The 22,950-nt window shown below is 39.0% G+C and overlaps 1 protein-coding gene across 17 annotated transcripts in view; it reads right to left on the reverse strand.

Annotated features, from left to right (window-relative positions):
* tle3b (TLE family member 3, transcriptional corepressor b) overlaps positions 1-22,473 on the reverse strand; it is a 38,708-nt gene extending 16,235 nt beyond the window's left edge. For 2 of the 17 annotated variants that reach the window (XM_056461657.1, XM_056461654.1), the window contains exons 1-9: positions 21,452-22,473; positions 20,677-20,777; positions 20,355-20,418; positions 18,591-18,635; positions 10,916-10,978; positions 10,730-10,834; positions 4,264-4,296; positions 992-1,196; positions 853-869 (exon numbers count right to left, since the gene is read on the reverse strand). In XM_056461657.1, coding sequence (XP_056317632.1) covers positions 853-869; positions 992-1,196; positions 4,264-4,296; positions 10,730-10,834; positions 10,916-10,978; positions 18,591-18,635; positions 20,355-20,418; positions 20,677-20,777; positions 21,452-21,475 — 657 coding nt within the window. In that variant the 5' untranslated portion in view covers positions 21,476-22,473. The remainder of the gene's footprint in view (positions 1-852; positions 870-991; positions 1,197-4,263; positions 4,297-10,729; positions 10,835-10,915; positions 10,979-18,590; positions 18,636-20,354; positions 20,419-20,676; positions 20,778-21,451) is intronic. The other 15 variants (XM_056461656.1, XM_056461655.1, XM_056461660.1 and 12 more) reach the window with 15 other exon arrangements.
* Positions 22,474-22,950: the final 477 nt, after the last annotated feature.

Consider the following 22,950-nt stretch of genomic DNA (forward strand, 5'->3'; position numbering starts at 1 on the left):
TTTTAATAAATTTGTTATTAATATTAGAAGCAAAAAAGAAACAAAGATACAAGACTGTAAACTTAATGGCTTTTTGAGGGAAAGAATTATAATTATCCGTAGCAAATAAAATGACATCTATAAAGCTAATTTAAAGCTGCTGGTACAATATTCAGATTGCAGAACTTGCATATATAATAAAACAGATAATTTAACAACAACAACAAATAATAATTTTAAAATGATAAGAATAAATAATAATAATAATACATAAAAAATAAATGATAATAAATAGTAATAATAAATAAATAAAACTTAAAATAATAATAATAATAATGATAATCACAACAACAACAACAAAGTTAATGTGATCAGATGTGATAAATAAATAAATAAATACATTTTAGGTTAATTTCCCCATGTAGAATATAAATGGAGTTTTTACTTGCAGAATGTGACTGTCAATTTCTGAAATATGCCTGTATGATTAATGTAGAAGAAAAATGTCTGAAGCACTGAAAGCGCAATCGTTGGTCTGGTACAAAGTGTAATCACTGATACGGTTTATAAGTGCAAATGACTCATGCTGATCCACCACTGTACACACCACTGGCCATCACTGTAGCAGCAGTACTTTAAGCAGAGAGTTAGCATTGCTGTTCTTCAGACTTATAAAAATTAAAAAAAAAACAACAGAAAAACATATATTCATAAAAAAAAAAAAAATTAAGATTACTTTGAAATGCACAGATATAAAACTTGTATGGATGTTAATACACAAACATTGCACCATACAGAATTTTATTATAAACAAAAGGCAAAAACTGTAGCATTTCCACAAAAAGACAAACAAATTAGAAACAAAGAACTCACCGTGCTAGACTCCCGCTCTTTATCCAAGTGAGAATGACGAAGTTGATAAAAGAAACAGAAAAAGTCAGCATTTTTAGATTTTCTTACCACAGCATGATTTGTTTTTGTGTTCTGGCTAATGTATGCATGTGTGTGCTACCTCTGTGCTCCAGGTCATGGTGGTTCTTCTCATCTTTGACTGGCAGGTGTGCCTGGCTGCCCAGAGCTCCCAGCGCCAGCAGACCTGACCCTGAGCCCGTGACTGGAGGGATGCCTGGGGGCTGCAGCCCCGAGGGGTGAGGGGGCAGCTGGACCGGGGGTCCGTGGGCAGCATGAGAAAGGTGCTGAGCCTGGAGCTGCTGCTGCTGTCAACACACACATTTACATCAAGTGGGTCGGAGTGAAAGGGCACGTGGACTGCAAGCACCAAATAAAGGTGACTGGTTAAGCCCCTCTCTCATGGGATGCACAGAGAGGAACATTGGCACCCAAACACCTCAATTAGAGACTGGATGAAAAGCAGGACACTCTTCACAAGGACATGATCTCCTTGAGCTCGGCACGAACAGCTCGCTCCGATACTGACCTCTACAAATATGCACTGCTATTGGAAAAAAAAAAAAAAACACACTACTTGGCATGCATCTTTCTTGCGACAAATCAGGAAATGTGCAAACACTGTACTAATTACAAATTTCGAGCAGGCTTGATTTATACACACTCATCTTACACAATCAAGAAGCAAGGGTGCATGATTTTCTGATGTTTGTTCACAGAGTTAAGTGTACACACACTCATCCACATACACACTCAGATAGCCAAGTAAGTTTAGTGAATGTAGGCAAACAAAGGAACAGCATCACTGCAGTCACCTCACAGCCCATAATATACCTAATGCCGAGATCAGACTGCATGATTTTAGCCCTGATTTTGACTCGCCGACAGGTTGAGAAATCGCAGACAAATGCCTGAAATCACAGACAAATCGGTGCTCGTCCACGTGAGTGACAATCACGTGCACGTGAGTGACAGTATGAACTATCAAAGACGCGATCTGAGAGAATCGCCGATGAGTCGCTGATGCCTGTGAGATATCTGGCATGCTAAATATCTGGAGCTGTCGGCGATTCAAATAATGCTGTTTAAAATGAGTTTTGATTGAAAATAACATCGGCGATCGCCTACAGCCAATGAGAGAGCAGCATTCACTTGTTTGCGAGTGTGTGTGTGTGTGTACCTGCAGGCCAGCGGGAGGTTGAGGGAGAAGTTAAAAGCGCTCATTTTCGGTTTATTTGGACCCAAGAAATGGAGGAAAAACTAGTGGAGGTTTGACAGGAGCACCGGTGTCTGTTTGACGTTTCATACAGAAAGTTAAAAAGAAAGTTGAGGAGAAATTGCTAATTCCCTTCAAACCCAGGTGAGCAAATATGTTCATTTTCTACCCCATTAACGGCTTCTTTCTCGTTATGTAGTTAATAACAAAAGATATACTACATGTTTTTGGTTGTGAAACGAAGTTTGGACAAAGTTGTTGGCGATTCTTCCTATTGAAAAGTCATGCATTGTGAAATCCCCTGTCGCCGATCCATCTTGCAATGTAAACAAAGCAGCGACAAAACACTAGCCCAGATAGTCATGCAGTGTGAAAACATCTGTGACATGACTACTTTGAAAAATCATGCAGTCTGAACTCGGCATAAGACAGCTTACACAGAGGTTCATGGTTACTTTCAAGGCTGCGCCGCCGCACCTTAACAACAGCCAATAAAATATGCCATTCTCGGTTTGTGTTAACTTGGTAGTCAGTAACATGTGATGCAAAAGCAGTGGCCGTTTACAACAGAGGACAATGTGATGTAATAACATATAAAGTAAATATATGTTTGTGTTATTTTCATAAAATCAAGTCAAACGTTGGAATGATCTTAACCTCAATTTCTTAAATAGACTCAATGTAATGATTACATAATTTATTACCAAGACTATTGTGCTGGATTAACCATTGCTTGATGCATATCATACAATGCACATGACCTTCCCACAACGATAGCAGACAGACACACCCAAATTACTAATAACTGATGAAAGCTCAGTTCAGTCCATATCAGTCAAGTAATAACCGTAAACCATATTATTCTGGTCTATTATGGTGCTTAAAGATATTAATATTACAAGGTCAGATAAAAATTCTAATTCAGAATAAGAGTCGAAAATTTAAACGAGTCGAGACTTTAAATGAATGTTTCTCACCCATAAACTAAAATTTACTGGTCTTTTACTCACAGTCAAGTGGTTCTAAACTTTTAAGAGTTTCTTTCTTCTATTGAAGACAAAATAAGATGTTCTGAAGAATCTTAGGGGGAAATGCAGCCATTGATATCCATAGTATAGATATCACCCAACAAGGTCTTTCCACCCAACATTCTGCAGTGTATCTTGTGTGTTCAACAGAAGAAAGAAACTCAAAGTGGAGGATGAGAAAATAAAATTTTTCATTTTCTATTTAAGGCATGAACACGAGACAATAATTTACAAGCATACAAGTGCTGTGAATAGGTTGAACTTGCAATAATTTAACACTTGCAATGCGGAAATTTTACTAAAAGGTAGTAAATGCTTTAAAGCTAAATGCAGCACTTTTATTCAAAGCAAACAAAATATGCATTATGTTTTGATGATGTTTCAGGCAGCCTGTAGGTTCTCAATATAAATGTTTTATAAATGCTAGCGATGCACAATTAATTGAAAAAAAAAAAAAAAAAAGATGTCGATTCGACCACCCCACACAATCTTAATTCAGCATCTCTATGATTCAGCCAATTAATATTTTCAAGTTTTCAAGTTTAATATTTCAATAAGCACAATTCTTCACGTGGTTTTAGACAAGAAAAAAAAAAGGTCTGTTAATGTTGTCAATGATGGATGGCAAGCATACATCTCAAACATCATAATGTCATGACTTTACTGTGCATTAATGAACAGGACAAATTTAAAGTCCACCATTCCAAGTCTGTACAGAATTTAGCATTTTAACCAACAGTGGACCTACACGCATAGGCCTAATATTATTATTAATCTTGCTTTACCATATGTTTAAGAATAAACAATAATAATGGTCTACTCATATTAACCTTTATTTTATGTCTGCAGAATCTTGAGAAAATCGTGATCTTGTTTTTAAACAAAAACAATTTGTGATTCTCATTTTATCCAGAATCATCCAGCCCTAATAAACGCATACATTTACAAACCTGTGTGTGTAAGCAATACTTTCCTCGCAGTAAACAGCCACTGCTTTAACTTCAATGGACTAATAAGCAGCACAATGCAGAACACAAACACACTGAGAAGCGTTAGGGTCTAAGAACATGGGAGAATATGCTTCACTTCAAAAAACCCAAATATAACACACATAGGCTCTTTAACACTGACCATCAGAGCAGGGTAGACAGCATGAGCCTGCTGCTGATGAGAGAAAAGAAACTCACATGAATAACACATCACGACTTCACAAATCCACCCCGCCACATATGCTGACCAACACTATTTAAGCAATGAAGGGTGCTTTTGTATTTAAATGAGTGTGTCTGTAACCTTACCACAGTGCTAAAAATCCTTAACCCTCCTAGATAGACACCCTGAACCCCATTAGTCTCCTGCTAATAGTTTAATAGTGATAAAAATAACTGGCCAAACGTTCGCTTTCATTGTTACAAGCCACGTTTTGAGTCAGGCTGAGGCCATTTATGCTGCTAGTGTGAAATCTGAAATGCAAATGAACAGAAACAGTATGCAAAGCGAATCTGGTGTTCTGTATCAAAACAAAGGGTAAAACCAGGAGCAAACCTGTGCCGCTAATGTTTTACATGAAACGAGAACATTAACATTCATATTAACTTCTACCTGAAAACAATTTACACAATTTATTGCTTTATCACCACACCTGCCTTAACACCCGTCTCAAGTGGTGAGCCAAGATTTCATTTACATACAAATGAAAATATGAAATTTTCAATAGCCATCAAATCACCTGAGACCTCGGTTAATACCAGATGTAAACAGGGCATAAAGCTGCTAATAATCAGTTCTTTCTTTGTGTCTTGAGTATTTACCTCTGATATTTTTCTCTGCATGTATACTAGTGTTAAGAGACTGGAGGAGAAAACCATGATTTTGTCACTTATTGATATGATTTCTCTGATCATTTTGACTGCACATTAACATGCTGCAGATTTGGTGTGGCTGAAGTATGCAATATGACTATCAAACAAAAACAATGACAGATGCATAGTTGAATGCACTTATTTGAGGTAAATTCTAGGGATGCTCCCATCAGAATTTTTGCAGCCAATACAGAGTATCAATTCCTTGGCCAATAAATTGGGGCTGCACTATATATTGTGACAGCCTATAATCGCAGATATGCAATGTCCAGTCTGAATTATAGTTGACCAATGGCTACAGAATTGTATTTAATCACTGTATTTATATGGAGTTTATATGATTTATGCAAAAAACATTTCTTCCAATTTTTGTCTTGTTACTAGTCAAAATATCTACATGTGAAAGAGAAATCAAGATTATTATTTTACGTACCCCGATGGTAGATAACTTCACTCAAACAAGCAAAAAAACTCCTAATTTCCACTTCACTTCTTTTTAATCTACTGACGGTGAAAATTAAACTTTTGAAATTGAAAATTGAAATTTTTTTTGATATTTGGACAAGAAATGAGACAAAGAAAAGCTTTTTTGCATTGTGATTATTCAATTTCTGTACCTGAATACTATTGAACTCCGCAGAAAAACAACAAATAGAGCTATTAAAACACAATATTTATAGCAGAAAAATAAAATATCGTAATATCAGATCTTTCCAATATTGTGCAGCCGAGCTATAAACTACTGTTTATTGTATTAAGTAAATTATGAGAAGTTATATTAAATATTCATGTTAAAAATTGCATTAAGTTATAATTTATCTAATATTTTCAGCCAGATTTTAGTGAACTTGCAATATTGTCAAATAGACACAGCAGTTCTTATATGTAAAAAGGCCTAAATACACGCAAGGTCATTCAAATATTCTGCTTTAGTTTAGTTTATTTGTTTACAGGGTCAATGCACATTAATAAACATTACTGTAAAATGTGCCAGAATTAGCCAAGAATGGCTATTTATCATCTGTAGACCCCTTACAGAATGTTAAGTCACACCTAAAATAGAAGCACAGAATAATAATATAAAATACATCTTCAGCTAAAACAAACACTTGAGATTGGTTCATGTGATCGGCCAGATTAGCGAGTACCGATCGAGTCATTAAAAGTAATTATCGACCCATCTCTGGCCAATCGATTGGAGCATCCCTAGTAAATTCTATTTATTGCATGTTTATACAATAAATTTCATAAATGTAAAAAATAATAATAAAAATCTACACGCAAAAAAACCTTTTTTTTTGTATTTTTTTTTTTACTTTTGTATTTTTACAGTGTTCAGAGTAAACAACATTGTCTATACAGTCCCTATCCATATGAAACTACAAAAATAACAAAAAAAAATGCTCTCATGCAAGACAGGCCAGTAGCTGATGCCATCATTTTGTACAAACATATACGGTCCTGATGATGTTTGAATTTGTTGAACACCCATGCATGCCTGCGTACTAAATTTGCATGCCGTCACCAATGTCACAAAACCATGTTTTAGTATAGTATAGTTTTTAATAAAACTCAAACTTTAGAAAACTCGTTTAAAGTGTGGGTTAAGACCCCCAAAACATAAATAAATAAATAAATAAATAAATAAATAAATAAATAAATAAATCGTGCAACGGCAAAAAACGCAAGGCGCAGCAGGCTGTTAAAATGCGAGGAGTGCAGGGCGCAAGATCAGCGCTAAAAATGCTCGCAGCCGTTAGTTTAAAAAAAGGTGCCTCTCAATGTAAAAGGTGCATTCCTTAAACAGCCCTTAAAGTCCCCATGAAATGGAAGCTGTGACAGTTATTTTTTTCCTATGGTGACGCAGTTCTTAGAGAAATGTAATATTAAAATGAGAAAACAGTGGGCGTGGCTTGTTTTTTCCACTGTGAGCTGAATGAATGTAGAAGTAGGCATTCATTCAGAAAGATCAGGAAAACTGTTTAAGGAGAGTTATTACAACCTAACTGACACCCTCCTGATCGCAATTTCTGTTTGTTGTCCAAACTGACAGTTGGAGAAGCATTTAATCATGCTGCTCCATATGTTAGCCATGCCCATTTGCTTAGATATACATAATCTGACAATTTAACTGAAAAAAGCAGGAAGTGCGTTTTCAGATTTCAGTTAAAGATTAGAAAGGCAAACAATGATCTTTTTCTTAATGACATGCATGATGAATTGTTCTCCACAAAACTCACACTAAACAGTTGCAGGCTTCACTCTATAACATTTACATCACAGGTTTACAAGCGACAAATTTTATTTTGACTAATCATGCAGCACTAACGCAAGTGAATGTGTCATTTACACAGTTTTGTTGGCACAGCTCCAGCCTCATTAACATAAGAACTCAATGTCAGCGACTTGTTAGCAAAGCCACAGACATGTACAGCACTGCCACTTTAACAGGTCTGTGGTACCGCAGACTAAAGCTTTCATGGGCGTCTCTCTACTCTTGCTAACCCACTTATTTGCCTCGGCCCCTCCCTGCGGATCATACCCTCTCACAATGCTTCTCTCTCGCTCTCCTTTCACAATCTTCCTCCTCTCTCGCTCTCTCTGTGCCAAACGCTGCTGGCTCCTGATTAACAGTGAATCTTTAATGACCCCCTCCCTCCCTCTCTCCACCAGTGCACACAGATTGATCTCCTGCCATCTCACCAGCCAACAAATAAAAGCTTGTTTTTTTTTTGTGTTTTTTTTTGCAAGCCACTGAGGATGTGTGTAAGAGTGTGTGTTAATTCCTGCAACAGTGCGGCAAGTGTCTGTCTGACTACATCTATTTATCCACCATCACGATGGCCATGTGACTGCTATGTGTGTGTGTGCGTGTGTGTGTGTGTGTGTGTGTGTGTGTGTGTGTGTGTGTGGGGGAGCAGAAGCAACAAGCCCTGCCCTCATGCCTCCCCCACCTCTTGCCAAGCTGCTCTGCTGAATGGCGAGCTGTTAAATGATGGAGCCCCGTCGACAGTTGCATTCAGGCCGATTCGAGGAAGCAATTACCTTGAAAACAGGGGTCAGAGTCTTGGCTCATTTGCTTTAATTGAATTCCAATATCTGGCTCTGGCTGTCCTGACCTAGCTCTGGACCTCCTACCCACTATAGCCTAGCCCAGGCTAACCCAAGCCGGGTAGCCACACTCACCGCAGGACACACAAGTACTATTAAAGGGTTGGTTTTAGCTGAACTCAAACAATAGTATTCCTTAAGGTCTATCAGTCCCAAGAACAAAAATGATCATCCATCTTTTCATTAAAATTTGGGAAAACACCACAGATACAATTATGAAGACACAATGAAACTACAATGTTGAAATTTCCATACACGTACTGTTGTTTTCAACGAAAACAATTGGGCTTGACATTGTCGAACGCACTCAACCAGAAACAAAAAGACCACTTACTCTTGTCCTACTGACCTAATTGTTAAAGACTACAGGATGTGTTGTTGAAATGCCCTAGCAGGTGTTAATAAAAATTCATCACCTGAATTTGTAACTCAAAAAGCATTCTCTTACCCGTCGCTATGCTTCCATCCACCTATTTTTATTTTGGAATATTGCATAAAAATATGCCTAATGGAACACAAAGATGCACATAAATTTTGAAAATGCACACAAATGTGCAGAATAAACTTTTTATTTGATAAAAAAAGTGCATAAACTACGATGAAACATTTACTGAATAAAAAAAATGTAATATGTGCATCAAAAAGGTTATGTGATTTTGTTTAAATACGTCATGTGATAACAAAAAAGGGTGCGGTGAAATGGCAATGTTCATTAATTTTTTCCTTAACCTTAGTCCCTTTATTTATTAGGGGTCACCACAGCAGAATGAACCGGCAAATTGTCCAGCATATGTTTTGCACAGTGAATGCCTTTCCAGCTGCAACCCAGAACTGGTAAACCTCCACACACACACTACGATCAATTAGGTTTGTTCAATTCACCTATAGGGGATGTCTTTGGACTGTGGGGGAAACCGAAGCACCCGAAGGAAAACCATGCAAATATGGGGAGAACATGAAAACTCCACACAGAAATGTCAACTGACCCAACTGGGACTCGAGCCAGCGACTTTCTTGCTGTGAGGCAACAGTGCTAACCACTGAGCCACTGCGTCACCCGCAACGGCAATATTGGAAAATTTCTTGGTCATTCAAAACTCCCTTAAGCAAAGCCTGTCAAAGCGGTTTGGTAATAATACTTCCCTAAATTGTCCTAAAGAGAGTCTCGCATCTCCAAATGCCATCGTGCATTCATTGTGTTTATAGTAATTTATTATATAAGAAAAAATGCCCACAGCGGTTTCTCCTAAGCAGCCATTTCCATTTCTCTCTTTGAAATTTATCGCCAGTTTATCAGGAAGTAATGATTCTATTCCCTTTGACTCGTTGGATGGAAACAGTGTTTCAGTCACAAATGATGTTCCAGTTTGGCCGCAAAAACCAAATACCCCATACCCAAAAATCTTGGGATGGAAATGGCTATTGTGACATAAAGCCCACAGCGTTTGGTGCAATCTCTTTAGCAATCAGTGTAAAAACAAAACTGCTGGTCTCACCATTATTTTCCATTGTCTAGTTTTACAGAATGGTTTAAATTTGCTTAAGCTTTTTTTAATATTAGAATTAAAAGATTGGAAACAACTCCATACATGTACTTACTCATAAACCCTCCCCTCAAAAAATAAAGATCAAAATCTGTAAATTTGTTAATATTGACAAAAGATGTCAATTAAAAACACCAGGTATGAATAGGACCTTGTCTCTCCCGTCTACTTGTAATCCAATTGAAAACACATCTTAACACCAGGTGTAAACATGACCCAGGACACAAATCTTCTGTTTTAAGTTATTGACATAATTAACTTTTTAAAAAGCACATACTTATATCTGCATAATAAATCACAATGTTATACATCATGTCACCCAACATACAGACCCGTCTTAAAAGTTTCAGAAATCCTCTAGAAGGCAGCGATTCAAGCAATGTTTGTGTTCCCCAAGCGAGTAGGAAGCTTCTCAATGCTCCTTAAGACAAGCTCTTTAAAGTATTTAACATGGCTAATCACAGGGAGAAGTCTAATTCTGTCAGGGTTGTCTTTGTGTGATCAAAACAAGACCTTAACTACACAAGCCCAAACATGTCTGTCTACATGCCTCTCAACAAGACACACAGAGAGAGCAGCCACACACACGCACACACACACACGAATGAACTCAAATGAGTGTGTGGTACTGACAAGACAAAAATAATGGCATAAAGCAAACAACGATGCAAACATCACATAACAACTTAAAACAAAGTAAAAATTAGACCATGAAGGGCAGGGGCAAATCTGCAGCAGGAGACTGATGGGACTAAGACAAATCAACAATCCTGATCTCCTACCAGAATACGTGAATAAACAGCTCTAGCAATCACGGATTTGCCCTTGAACCGTTTAAAAGCTGCTGAGGTGATATGTGTTGGATTGAAGGTTTTACAGTGGAGGATTATGACTGAAGTGTCAACTTTGACCCAAGCCACACATGTGGGGGTAGACTACTTTGGTTTAGCTTCATTATGAGCATTACAGATCCGATTGTGATTTAGGAGCCAGGAATGAATGCATTAGTACACCGAGCTTCATGTGTGCAGGTTTGTCCCTGGCCCAGGTCAAATGAATAAGAAAGAGGGGTATACACACGGTGAGAGGCAGATTGGGAAGTCCACGTACCCCGATGATGGCATTCAACTCAGTCATTGTCACTTGCTTAGCACGTTCAACAGCCTGTGCGACCTGCTGTTGGTGCTGGAGGAAAGAGGAAAGGCAGATCAATACACTGAAAACTTGCACAGGCTAAAAGAGGGATGGGAAGTGGATGATATTTACCTCTTGTGACAAAAAAGGCATGATTTGAGCAAGAATTGCATTTAGCCGTTTGGCAATCTCAGTCTGAAAAAGAAAAACAGACACACAAACACTGCGGTTATTAAATTCTGTCAGCTCTTTTCTAATCACTCAAATGTACTTAATTCTCGGCAGTGCGAGCTCTGATGCCCTCACGTTACTTTCACGTTGGTGAATACTCTAATCAAGCCTCCGCAGATCTAAATGAGGCATGATGGGATACCTCCAGAACTCCTGATTAATGAAGTAAAAACTTCAGAAACGTCTGCCTTCGCTGATGTTGCCATGATTTGGTGCAGCATAAACATGAGGCTCTTCGAGCGCGGATATGGTGTGTGCTGCTCATGAAGCCAAATGGCGCTCCAGCACACTGCTACTGAAACAGATCTGGCCAAATTCACAGCTCTGCCAGGCCAAAGTGGGCAGAAGGCCTGCGGTGCCCATCTGGCCAAGAGATGGAGAGAGCAAAGGAGGGATAAAGGAAAGGGGGGTCATCTGGCCTCAACCAACCCACCCACCCCCTCATTACCCAGACAGATTATTTCATTAAGATGCTGAAATATGCTAATGCTGATTTGGTGCTGGGAGATTAACGATGGCAATACTGAGCAATTACCATTTTTCCCCATGCTCCCATTCCAGGAGCGCAGGAGGCGAGGAACCAGAGCCCTACAGCAATATTCAAAATGACTTTTATTGATATGGAGAGACGGACAGGGTAATCAGCCAACATGCTCTGGTTCCCCTGCATTACTCACGGCTACCTGAAGCCCACAAGAGCTATATTTCATCATGAGCCATGCTAGCGCTTCAGGATGAAAAGGAGAGACGGCAAAAGAGAGCGCGAGGGAGGGGGGGAGAGGAAGTATGGGGCGGTGAACAAATTGATTATAGGTTGGAGCAGATGGCCCAGCAGGTGAGGGAGGAGAGAAATTTCTCTTTCTTTCACTGCAAGCCACATTCCGTTCATTTTTTGGCAGCGTGACCTCCATGCCTGTGGGAGGGTGCTGACCCTGGCACTCTGATGGATTCGCTCTCTCTTTAGAGCGGGTGAGAGTGGATGTGTTCTGACCTGTGATGAACTGTCTCTGGGGACGTGAACAAAGGATCTAAGCCCTCTCCACACCCCTTCAGAGTCATTGAGCTATTAATGCTTTTTCAGCTCGGCTTTGCTACACAAACACACACTCCTTCACAGAACAAACGCATAAGACAACAATAATCGATTGGCATCAAACCAAAAAGAAATATTGGGACATCAAATATTCTGCCTGCCCTCATACACAAGCCATACGCTGAGGCTCTTTCTCCTCTCGCTCACTCCATCAGTTCACCCCCTCCTCTTGGCTTCCATTCCTGTATGCCACTTGGAGGTTGCCACAGCAACCGGCCCGCCCCTATCTCTCCCTTAGATCATTATGTAAATTGGAGCTCTGCTTGACCATAACAGGCAGTAAAATCATATTACGCGCACAGGGGCAGGTCATTAAATTGAATTTTCGGCCTGTCGATCAGATCAACTCTGCAAATTAATGCGGGATGAAAGGGGGCAGAAGGGGGAGGGGTGTAACGGCTTCTCTTTCATGGGTGGGGTGAAGTGTGTTTGTGTGTCAAGATAGGGAAGATTGGAAAATGCTACCCTTCTGCTTGAGCCAAAAACCACTGACAGCAGGCCAAAGGAGAAGATATTCCACAGCAATTATCAGTAATGACATTTCCACTGATAAACGGCATACGTGACATGTTGGTACACAACACACTTTGCACCGCAGCATTGAAATACTGGAGCAAATGCTTCAGCAAACAGCTTCCAGGCTTGAATCAAGCAATGCAGATTGTTGTATGTATATTTGAAAGATGTGAAGAACTAAAGGTGAATCTCATGCTTAATAATCATACAAATATGCTTTTTAGTATTTATTTATTTTAATTATAAATATCTATATAATTACTATTAGTATATATACTAATTACTAGAAACTATGGATGTCCCGTTCAGGCTTTTTTTGGCATCAATTCAGAGTTCAAGTCATTTCATTTTGAGTATCTACCGATACCCGATCTGATACTTCTATAATATATAAAAAGAAGAGCATAGAAACTGTTCCAGAATGTTCCTTATTTTTTTATTTAATTCACCTTATTTTAACATTCAACAACTGTTAAAAAAAAAAGAGCACTTCTGTGAGGTAGCTTGAAATCAAGTAATAAATAACACAAATTCTTCACTTTTGGACTTTAGTGCAGCAGTAAATATAAAAAAAAAAATTCTAATATAAAAACAAACAGCACCTCAACTTAAAATACCTGGCAGGCAATGCCAAGTTTACATATCTCACAGTTTGCTATAACAACGCTGTCATCATCAACTTCATGATACATCCAGACCACAGACACACACGCACTTTACGCTTCAAGCTGCCTCCGTGTTCTACTTTGACGGCATTTAACCAACGTACGCGTTGCTGTTTCTGTGTGAAGTCAAGAAAGAGGTCTAACTCTGTGCTCCTGCAGAACTATAGATGTGTTATATATATATATATATATACACATATACAATATAAATATATATAAATAGGAAATCGGGCCCAATAATACAGTTCCCTCAATTGGAATCGGATGTTACAGATACGTCCTGATCAAGACTCAAATATATATATTTGAGTCTTGATCAGGACGTATCTGTAATCGGGACTGTGCAATCGGGCCAGATTGTGATCAGATCTGGACAACTTGAATTTTATCCTCTACTATTATCATGAATTTATTGCCTGTACAGTAAAAGCACTATAATGAAAATCAATTATGCGCAGAAAAGGAAAATATAAGGAAACCCCCACAAAAATGCCACACTGCTACAAATCTCCAAAAAACAAATATACTTTAAGCAAAAAAGACTGTTAATGTATTTAGTTGACTTGGGCGTTACTGTGAAATTCACCCTTGATAACCTCCATAAACCAAATTATAATCATAAGGACTTGACAAACTAATCTCCAAAATTCATTAACCTCAAATTAAACTTGTGCACTATGGAAAGGGAACAGGAAGCATGTTATTGTTGAGTTCCAGAGGTGTGCCGTAAGCTACTAGAACAGCTCCCACACAGGCTGATAGAAAAAGGAAAAAAATAGGGCACAGGGAGTGAAAACAAGGCCCTTCAGCAGAAAGAGGCTTTCTGCTCAGCTTCACAATCCCAGGTGCTCAGTGCTGTCAAGCAGCGTGTGAAGAGCTCTCACACGCAGCCCTGTCAATGGCACGCCAGAAGCCATTTACCTGTTGCTGTGGGTACGAGCTGAGTGCAGGGAGACACTGATGAGGATTAAATATGCTGCAAAACAACTGCACACTGAAGGAGAGCCACTCACTGACAAATGAACACGCATACAGACCGCTGCACTTCTCTCTCTGTGACTCGAACAATTACAGACAAGAGGAAGAGAAAGTAAGGAGTGAGTTTGTGCGGTTGAACTTACATTTACATGCTCACTCAAACAAAAAAAGCTACATATATACAGACTTGTGATGACAGAAGAAGCTGTCTTTTCAAATTAGACATGTTAACAAATACAAGATAGCACTCAGTGGCATTCACACACTTGAGTTCATTCGTCCCGCCTGACACAGGCTCCTATAACCCTCAGCTTCCCTCAGGCTGAAAGGCTGCATTGAGCAGCAGGCATCCGTACAGGGTGTCTCTGTCTTGCCCTCGCTGCATATGCAGCACAAATCCTGTTGGAAGCGTTTAGTGATGTGTGTCTCTCTGTGCATTCATTGGCTAAAGCTGGACACAAAGGACACAGACACAACCACCTGGTTCAGTGAACAGAGCTAGATACAGATGTGACCTGAAATTTACTTTCAAACACTAGAGTATCTATACTCAACTCTAAAGTTCAAATGCTGCAAGCTAGGGTTGCACGATACTGGAATTGCGTACTAATCGATACTGAAATTTTACAAATGTCCATTTCCCGCTAACATTTGAGCGCTACGGAGTACATTTAAAAGAAATGACTGTGATTGGTCATGAAGATCTTAAGTTCACCGAACTCACCGCTGTTTACTGAGTGTAACCACAGATACAGGGTCACTGTAGCATTATAAAGCCGCGATTTATAAGCGGACCACTCGTATGTCAGCTTATAGGCAAACCAACTGATCGACGTGACTTTGAAACACTCCAGTGTCCCTGTATCTGTGGTTACACTCAGTAAACATCGGTGAGTTTAGTGAACTGATGACCTTCACGGCCAATCACAGTCATTTCTGTTGAGCACGTGAACAACGGCAAATCAGCAGTGTTTAAGAACGTGTTCAGTAGCGCTCAAATGTTAGCGGGAAAAGGACGTTTTAAAAACTTTAGTATTGATTGGTACTGAATTCTAGTATAGGTATTCTAGGTAGGGTTTTCACGACAGTGTTTTTGATTATGCTAGTGTACAACCAAATAATACATTTAGTCATTTCTAGAAAACAAAATGTAATAATAATTATGATTATAATAATAACAATAATAATAAAAATAATAATAATAATAATAATAATAATAATAATCTTAAAATTAAAGTTCAAATCACATAATTTTTCATTGCAACAACAGATTTTATTATTTATTGATTTTAAAAATAGTATAACTTCAATGTAATTAGCTAATTAGCATATTGCAGTAATAGTATAGAAACACAGACACAGTTAACCCAATAAAACATGTCAATTAGGTATCATTAGGTATCTTTGCCCGTTTTGCAAAGGATGTACTTACAAATGTATTATGCTCATGTGTAAACCTCTTTTATTTATTTTATTAAAGTTTAAGTTGTATGTGTAGGGTAAACACTGTAATTACATAACTTGATTACAGATATAATTGTGTGTGTGTTTTTAAAACCAAGTATATTTATCTATATAGGAGCTGATGACAAATAATATTAAGTTTCAAACCCACTAAAAAAAGATTCAGAATAAAATTTTTGAATATAACCCAGTAAATCACACACACCTGTTTTGGTCTTGTTCAAGATTTACAGTGTTTTGGTCTAAAATATCTGATACTTTTGAAAAAACCTTTAACATATCAACCACTCCAAACCCTCTAGCAGCACTATTCAGAATTGCTTTTGGGCCAAATATGCCTTCAACAACACAGAACGTTGTTGCTTTCACCACATTATTGGCTTATTCTCCTTAAGTGGAAACAAACATCTCAACCTTCATATGAGTGATGGATAAAAGACATTTTTTTGTGTTTAAAGTTGGGGAAAAAATGAGGTTTTCATTAAGAGGGTCTTTGAAATCTTTTGACAAAACATGGAAATTTTTGTTGAATTATATTAACCCTATACTGATCTTGAAGCAGAAGCGAAATAAAGCTTTTTAAAATGATTTTTTCATTATTTATTACTTTTATAGTTAGTTTTTTTTTTGTTTAATTTATAATTTTTTTTACATTTACTGTGTTGTTTAATAACTACTGTAGTGTTTTATGGTCATTGGTTCTTAGTTGTAGAAAAAGCAGAACAGTGTATTACTTATTTTTATATGTATACAATACAGTATCTGCACAAAATGTTAATAAATATATTTGGCAAAAAATATTTTACCATTATTTTAGGATTATTTTACCAGCCTGCCATGATAACGTGGGTGCATTTTGTCACCACTAGACATCTCACTCACATGTACACAAACACTTCTGAAGAGAGACTGCAGTGTGCTCAGAGTCAGTTTGCTTTGGCTCAGAATCAAATCGACCATCATCACCTTGGCAAACAATTCCTGGAATCCTGAATAAATTATTCATCTGAACAAGTTCCCTCCCCGCTGCCTGTCTCAACCCCCTCCTCGCTCTCTCTCACCCTCTAAGGCCACAGACTGAGCTTCACTTAATGAATCTGGCTTAGTGTGCGTTTGTGCACACAAAGAACTGACCAAATACAGCCACACCAAGGATAACACACACACACACACACTAGTTCTGCATTCATTCAGAGGCGAGTACTTCAGGACAAAATGAGGAAGAAAATGAAGACAGAGGGAACTGTGTTAAACACAGAGGGACAGCAGATCAGGGGCCTCTGTGGTTCAGTAATTAAAGGGCCACATTGACAAGCACAGCCGTCCACTTCCTGCCCTAACGCAGCCACTCCACCCCCCATTCTGCCCCAAGGCACTAACGTACCGCAAGATTAGCACCATTACAAACTCTCAACGGTGTTTACATAAAACACTAAATTAATAGTATTCTGAATGCGGCGGATCCAGAAAGCACATGACAAATCTGGCACCTAGATGCATTTTCCTCCCTTTCCCTTCCAGTCAAAAGCACTACATGAAGGGCAGACTATGTGTTATCAGACTGCTGTCATCACTAACTCCAGAGAGAGCAGGGAGTCCATGCTCCCATGAATAATTCATGCGTTTGAGTCCACTCAGTCAGAGCTCTATTGATAAACAAAAGAGAGGCTCCGCAAAAAAAAAAAAAAAAGCCAGTCGATTAACCTGTTTGCGCAAAGCCCCTGCACCTACTCTTCCCTCCCTTTTCATTTTCTCTCCGTCTCTCTCACAGCTGGAGATAAGTGCCTGACAGAAGCTTTCAGAAAATGCAGTGTCTGTGAGAGAGAGACATGTGGCCCAGACACACACACACACACACACAACACACATATATTCGGAGTAGCTGATGGATCGTGCATGCTGTTCCAATTCACCACCCTCACACTGATACCATTAACCTTGTGAGGCCTCAGGGTGAGAACCATAAAGGGCCTCTTCAAACTGAGCCCTCCTCATATGACTATACATCATATCACTGCTAATGACATAGAGAGAAAGAGAAATAGAGGAAAAGGGAGGCGCTGGCTGGTCTATCCGTTAAAGTGCATCAATTGCACAACCTTACTTTGTTATAAGAACCAATCGACTGATTGAAACACATACACAACAACATGAAGGCTGACAACAATTAGGCCTGGGATGCCAACCATTAACATCAATTAGTAAAAGAGGTTAAATGACACTTCCGGCTGGACACAGCTGCCCCACTGACCTTTATATGGCCTGGCATCTGTCCTTGCCTCCATCCCTTTCTTCCCTTTTTCGTTTATTTTTAGGCCTGTTGCGTGCAGACATCACTTTTTATTACGTTTATTTATAGATGCAGCACAGAAGAGGGAAAAGATTCAGGAAATGGACTCAAACTTGCACAAGCCGGATTCAAGCACATGCACTAACACACTATGGCTTTGTCCACTGTAATTTAATATAATTTATAATGTTACAACATATAATATAATGTTTTTGGACAGATGCAGAATACTTCATAAAAGCCCTATAGACCATTTTGAGGGATGTAAACAAAAACAATGGTCCTAACGAATTTCTATAGCTTCTGAGAATCCAAAAAGAGCCACATTTTGATAATGTTATGATAGCTGTTTTAAGATTACGTTATGATTAAATTGCCTCGTTACAGTTATTAAATAGTTTGATACAAGCTGGAAATGTTCATGGACCAATGACATGACCACATTGAAATGGTCTATACAGTCCAATAACACCTGTAAAACTTTGACCACATATAAGTATTTGCCATGGGAATATCATTAAGCATAAACAATATACAAAAGAGAATGTAGTATTTTAGTAGATCACATACCTGTTTATGCATTTCAATGTTCAGTCCATAGGACATCTCATAGTACTGCAAGAGAAAATAATAAATGCTTTAAGTATCTAAGAAATAGTGTAACGTTATTGACTGTAGTATCATCTCTATATATCATGCACCCAATTTATGTCCTACTGTAACACACACACACACAGTGCTGGGACTAGGATAATTGGCTGATTATAGAAGTAAAGAGCAATGTTTATAAATCTGTTGCAACGTTTATTTAGAGCCATTTACCTTCTACAAGCATTCATGAAAGCAGTTGTATTAAACTAGTTACTAAGCATGTTCACAAAAAAACAAATAGCCAAAGATTGATAAATAATATTGTATTATTTGATATTATACCCCTTCTCACACTTTTAAAGTTTCTCCTTTCCATCTCTACACTGTAAAACCCAACAGTCAACTTTATCAAATGAAATGAGTGCAGTTAACTCAAACTTTACTTAAAGTTAATTCTACTCATTTGAAAAGAGTTTTGAACTCAGTGTTGAAGGTAATGAGTTAATTAAATACCTCATTACTTCAACTTAAATGGAGTAAGTTCATAGTACAGATTAGTTTAACTCAAATGGTTTGTAGCTATTAGTTTCCTTAAGCGGTTTGAGTTGCCTTCACTTATTGGGTTTTACAGTACTCAGAGTTCTCTTCATTTATTGGGATTGACTGTGCTCAGATTGCTTCGTTTACTCAAATGGAGTAAGTTGACAGTACTCATTAGGATTCGTTTTTGAACTTAAATGGTTTGTTGCAATCGGTTTCCTCATATGGTTTGAGTTACCTTAACGTTTTGGGTTTTACAGTGTTCAAAACATTTATTCCTAGTGAAAAGTTCCCTTGTAGGTATTGGTGAGCAGGAGATAACGGTTTTACTTTAAACTCAAAATTACTGATCAGACTAAGTTCATTCAAACAACCAGATTGCAAACATTTTTTTCTTAGAGCACGTCTGTGTATTTTATTTAGTTTATCTGGTAGTGGCCTTTTACCACTCAGCATTCCTCCGAAAAATAATATTTAACAGAGGTGCGGGCATGTTGAGTCAATATCTACTACACGTTCAAATAAGATAAGAGAGAGTAGAGCTCAGTTAACACCGTTCAACCTGTGCACTATTACATCATATCCTGGCGGAATTCAATTTCCACTCACTGCTCTTCTAATAAGAGACAAACTAATATTAGTGCAATTCTTTAATTGCGCACAAAGGTCAATATTGAGTGAGGCTGCAATCATCCTGAAGGGTGATAACATTTCAGTTAGGTCAGGTCTCTAGGTAATTTAAGACAAAAACAACTGTACATTTGCATAAGTGTTGTTTTATTTAATCAGAGATCACAAACAGCCCAATAAATAGTCTTGTTTACGTTTACTCAACACCATTACATTTCTAATTTAATATGAACAAATTTCGTTGGAGAGCACTCTTAAAATGCTAAACTTGCTTATTAAACTGAATTAGGCTACCTTTTCTTTCACTTAGACACTCAGCCCCTTAGGTCAAAGCGAATGGAACGAGCAGCAACACCTTGCCCAAAACACCCTCCAGGCATTTTACAACAAATAAAAACACCCACACTCCTCAACACTGATCCTTTAGTGCAATCAATGCAAACACCAACACAATAAATAGGGGTAGTGGACACTAAACATTAGCTCAGATAGCTGGCTGGTGGCCCTATTGATGTTTTCAAGGAACAAAAGATCAGCAGATGAAGAAAAAAAAAAAAAAAAAAAAACTCTTACCATAACATAATGCCGCTGCATCTCGGTCTTCTCATTGGCCAGTTTGTCGTACTCCACTTTAAGACTGTTAAGAGAGAGACAGACCCAGAATGACTTCTTAATGGATGCCAAAAGCCACAGATCACATGCCACGTATTGGCACACATCACAAACTACTGCTGATTTTACAGATTTCCATGAAACCACAAACATTAAAGTACTTTTCATATAGTGAAATGCAGGCACTATACTTGTAGTTCCTATGAACTCGAGGTTAATTTACACAAACTCTAGTCTCATGAACACATGACACGCATACAGCTCATTGAGCAGCGATATTTACCTGTGGTACTGAGCTTGAAGGAACTGAAACTCGTCTTTGATTCTGTCACAAGATTCTGCTACAGTGAATTTGAAGCCCGGCTGGCCAGGCTGGTGAGGTGCCTGAAAAATAATATCAATGATTTATGTGAACTGCTGCAAAGAAAAAGCATTATTAATACAGCCTAGGCACTGATGCAATATGCCATTACACCAACAGTGTTTTCAGTATGTCACTATAGCTTTGACTTCCTACCACCATAACCAAAACAACCAACGACCTTCTCCATTACTCCTTTCAGAGCAGTCCGTGGGTCTCAGGTTTTACTTTCGCTGGGTTTCTGAACAAGTCACGGGTGTCAATAACACATTTCATGCTTCCCGATTTTCAGGGAAATGATATTTCATCGGAGCTGAACTGCGGTTTGTCAGAAGTGCCCAGGCGCTCCCTCGAGCTCGGCCTGCCGGTGGTTTTGAGACTCTGGTGGGAAAAGCCTCACACACTCAGCAGCGGTCGGCGTGACACAGACGGGTCACTGCGTCTAAACAGCCCCGGAGGAAGAAATAATAATAATAATAAAAGAAAACTAGCAGCTGATTCTCCTCCTCAGTCTTTTCCCATGCACATTTCCACTTTAAACTCATATGAAAATCAACGATAGAAGCAAGTTGAGCCTCGTTTAGTTGGAGCAGAAATAAAGGGCACAGCGCGCGACACAATAGTGCGCGAGCTCAGCGGTCGAGGAGCGCGTCTGTCGAGGACACAAAGCATCAATATCATAATTTATGTTACTCACCGGATGCCGGCCCTGCGGATACATCTTGAATGTATCCTTTCCGAGGAGAAGATCCAGGAGATGTGGCGCTCTTCAGTAATCCGAGTAGATGAGCGAGAGCCCGTCCGTCACCCCTCCCTGCACTCGCGGACACACAAAGCCCGGTCCGTCCACCCGATGCACGCGCTTCTCCCGCTCCTGGTCCCCGGTTTAACCCCTTTATCCTTCACACAGCCCAGGAGCAAGACAAAAACACAGCGCGTTGGCTCATTATCTCCAATAAGAGTCAAGCGTTCAGCTGCGCGTGTGCTGTAAACACAGAATAGTTGTGTCGAGCGAGGCAAACACACATTTGCTGCTTGTCATCTGCTCTGCGAGCTGCGACTAACAAGCTGCTTATGAGTCTTCTCGCAATAACAAGATTACCTGACTGCTGTTTGCTTGAATGTAACCAGACATGATTACAGAACAATGTCAGAAATACAGCAATAGAAACCCAATCAATTCCCGGACAAATGGGTCAAACGTTTAGACTCTTTCTTTAGCTTAGTCTGGGATACATATACGACAGCAGTTTTGTAAAGTACAAAACAGGAACAAAGCATGAAGAGTGCTTAATTGCTAAATAAACTGACTAAATTACAAGTGGATTCTTGTGAAAGTTATCTTCCGCGTTACCTTCAGTCTCCATAAAATCCCTTTCCGTGAATGTAAATGCAGCAATAATTCCTTGCACCGAGGAAACGTCGAAGTCCTCCACTCGTGACCTTATACGATCAGTATTAGGCGCTGGTTGGGAATCAATCCCAACCCTAGCAGAAAAAAGCAGCGCCTAACAATCGCTTCGAGATTGTTTTCCTCTGTTAAGACTTGCTTGAACTTGAACACAGTTCGCAGGTCTCCGGTGTGGTGATAAATTCTCCCAACCCCTATTTGATTGCTTGATTAAAACGGTTTGATAGTTAAAAGTTTGCCTCGTACGAGACAGCCGCTCTCAGTCGCTTTGCCTAGTTTCTCCAACACTCGCAGTACCACACACAGACTGCCCACTGACACGCGGGCTCAACTACCGCGAGAACAACCGAACACGACCAATCAAATCTCGAACAGGGCTCCATCGCATCCAACCAATCAGACATCAAAGCCCACGTGGGGTACGGCTGTTTTGCGCGCGCTGATTGGCCAATAAAAACCTGACCTCATGTTCGCCATTTTGGCTCTAAATAGGTTGCTTTCCCCGTAGACAAACAACTTACATGAGCGACGATTGTTCGAAGTCTAGCCACCAACTGAAATCTCAAGAGATGTATTGTAGCCTCAGAAATACCTATTACCTAAGAAACTGTCTCCAATTTCGCGTATATTTACTGATTTACAAACATATATCTGCTGCTTTTAAAGAGAAACTCAGTCGTATCAAATCTGTTTATAATTACTTATTTTTGTTTCCAACATGTTTAAACGTCATGATTTCAACAAACTGCGAATTTGTCAGTGATTTAAAAAAGCGAGCAAGTGAT

This window comes from Danio aesculapii, chromosome 7 (assembly GCF_903798145.1).
Source record: "Danio aesculapii chromosome 7, fDanAes4.1, whole genome shotgun sequence".
NCBI lineage: Eukaryota > Metazoa > Chordata > Actinopteri > Cypriniformes > Danionidae > Danio > Danio aesculapii.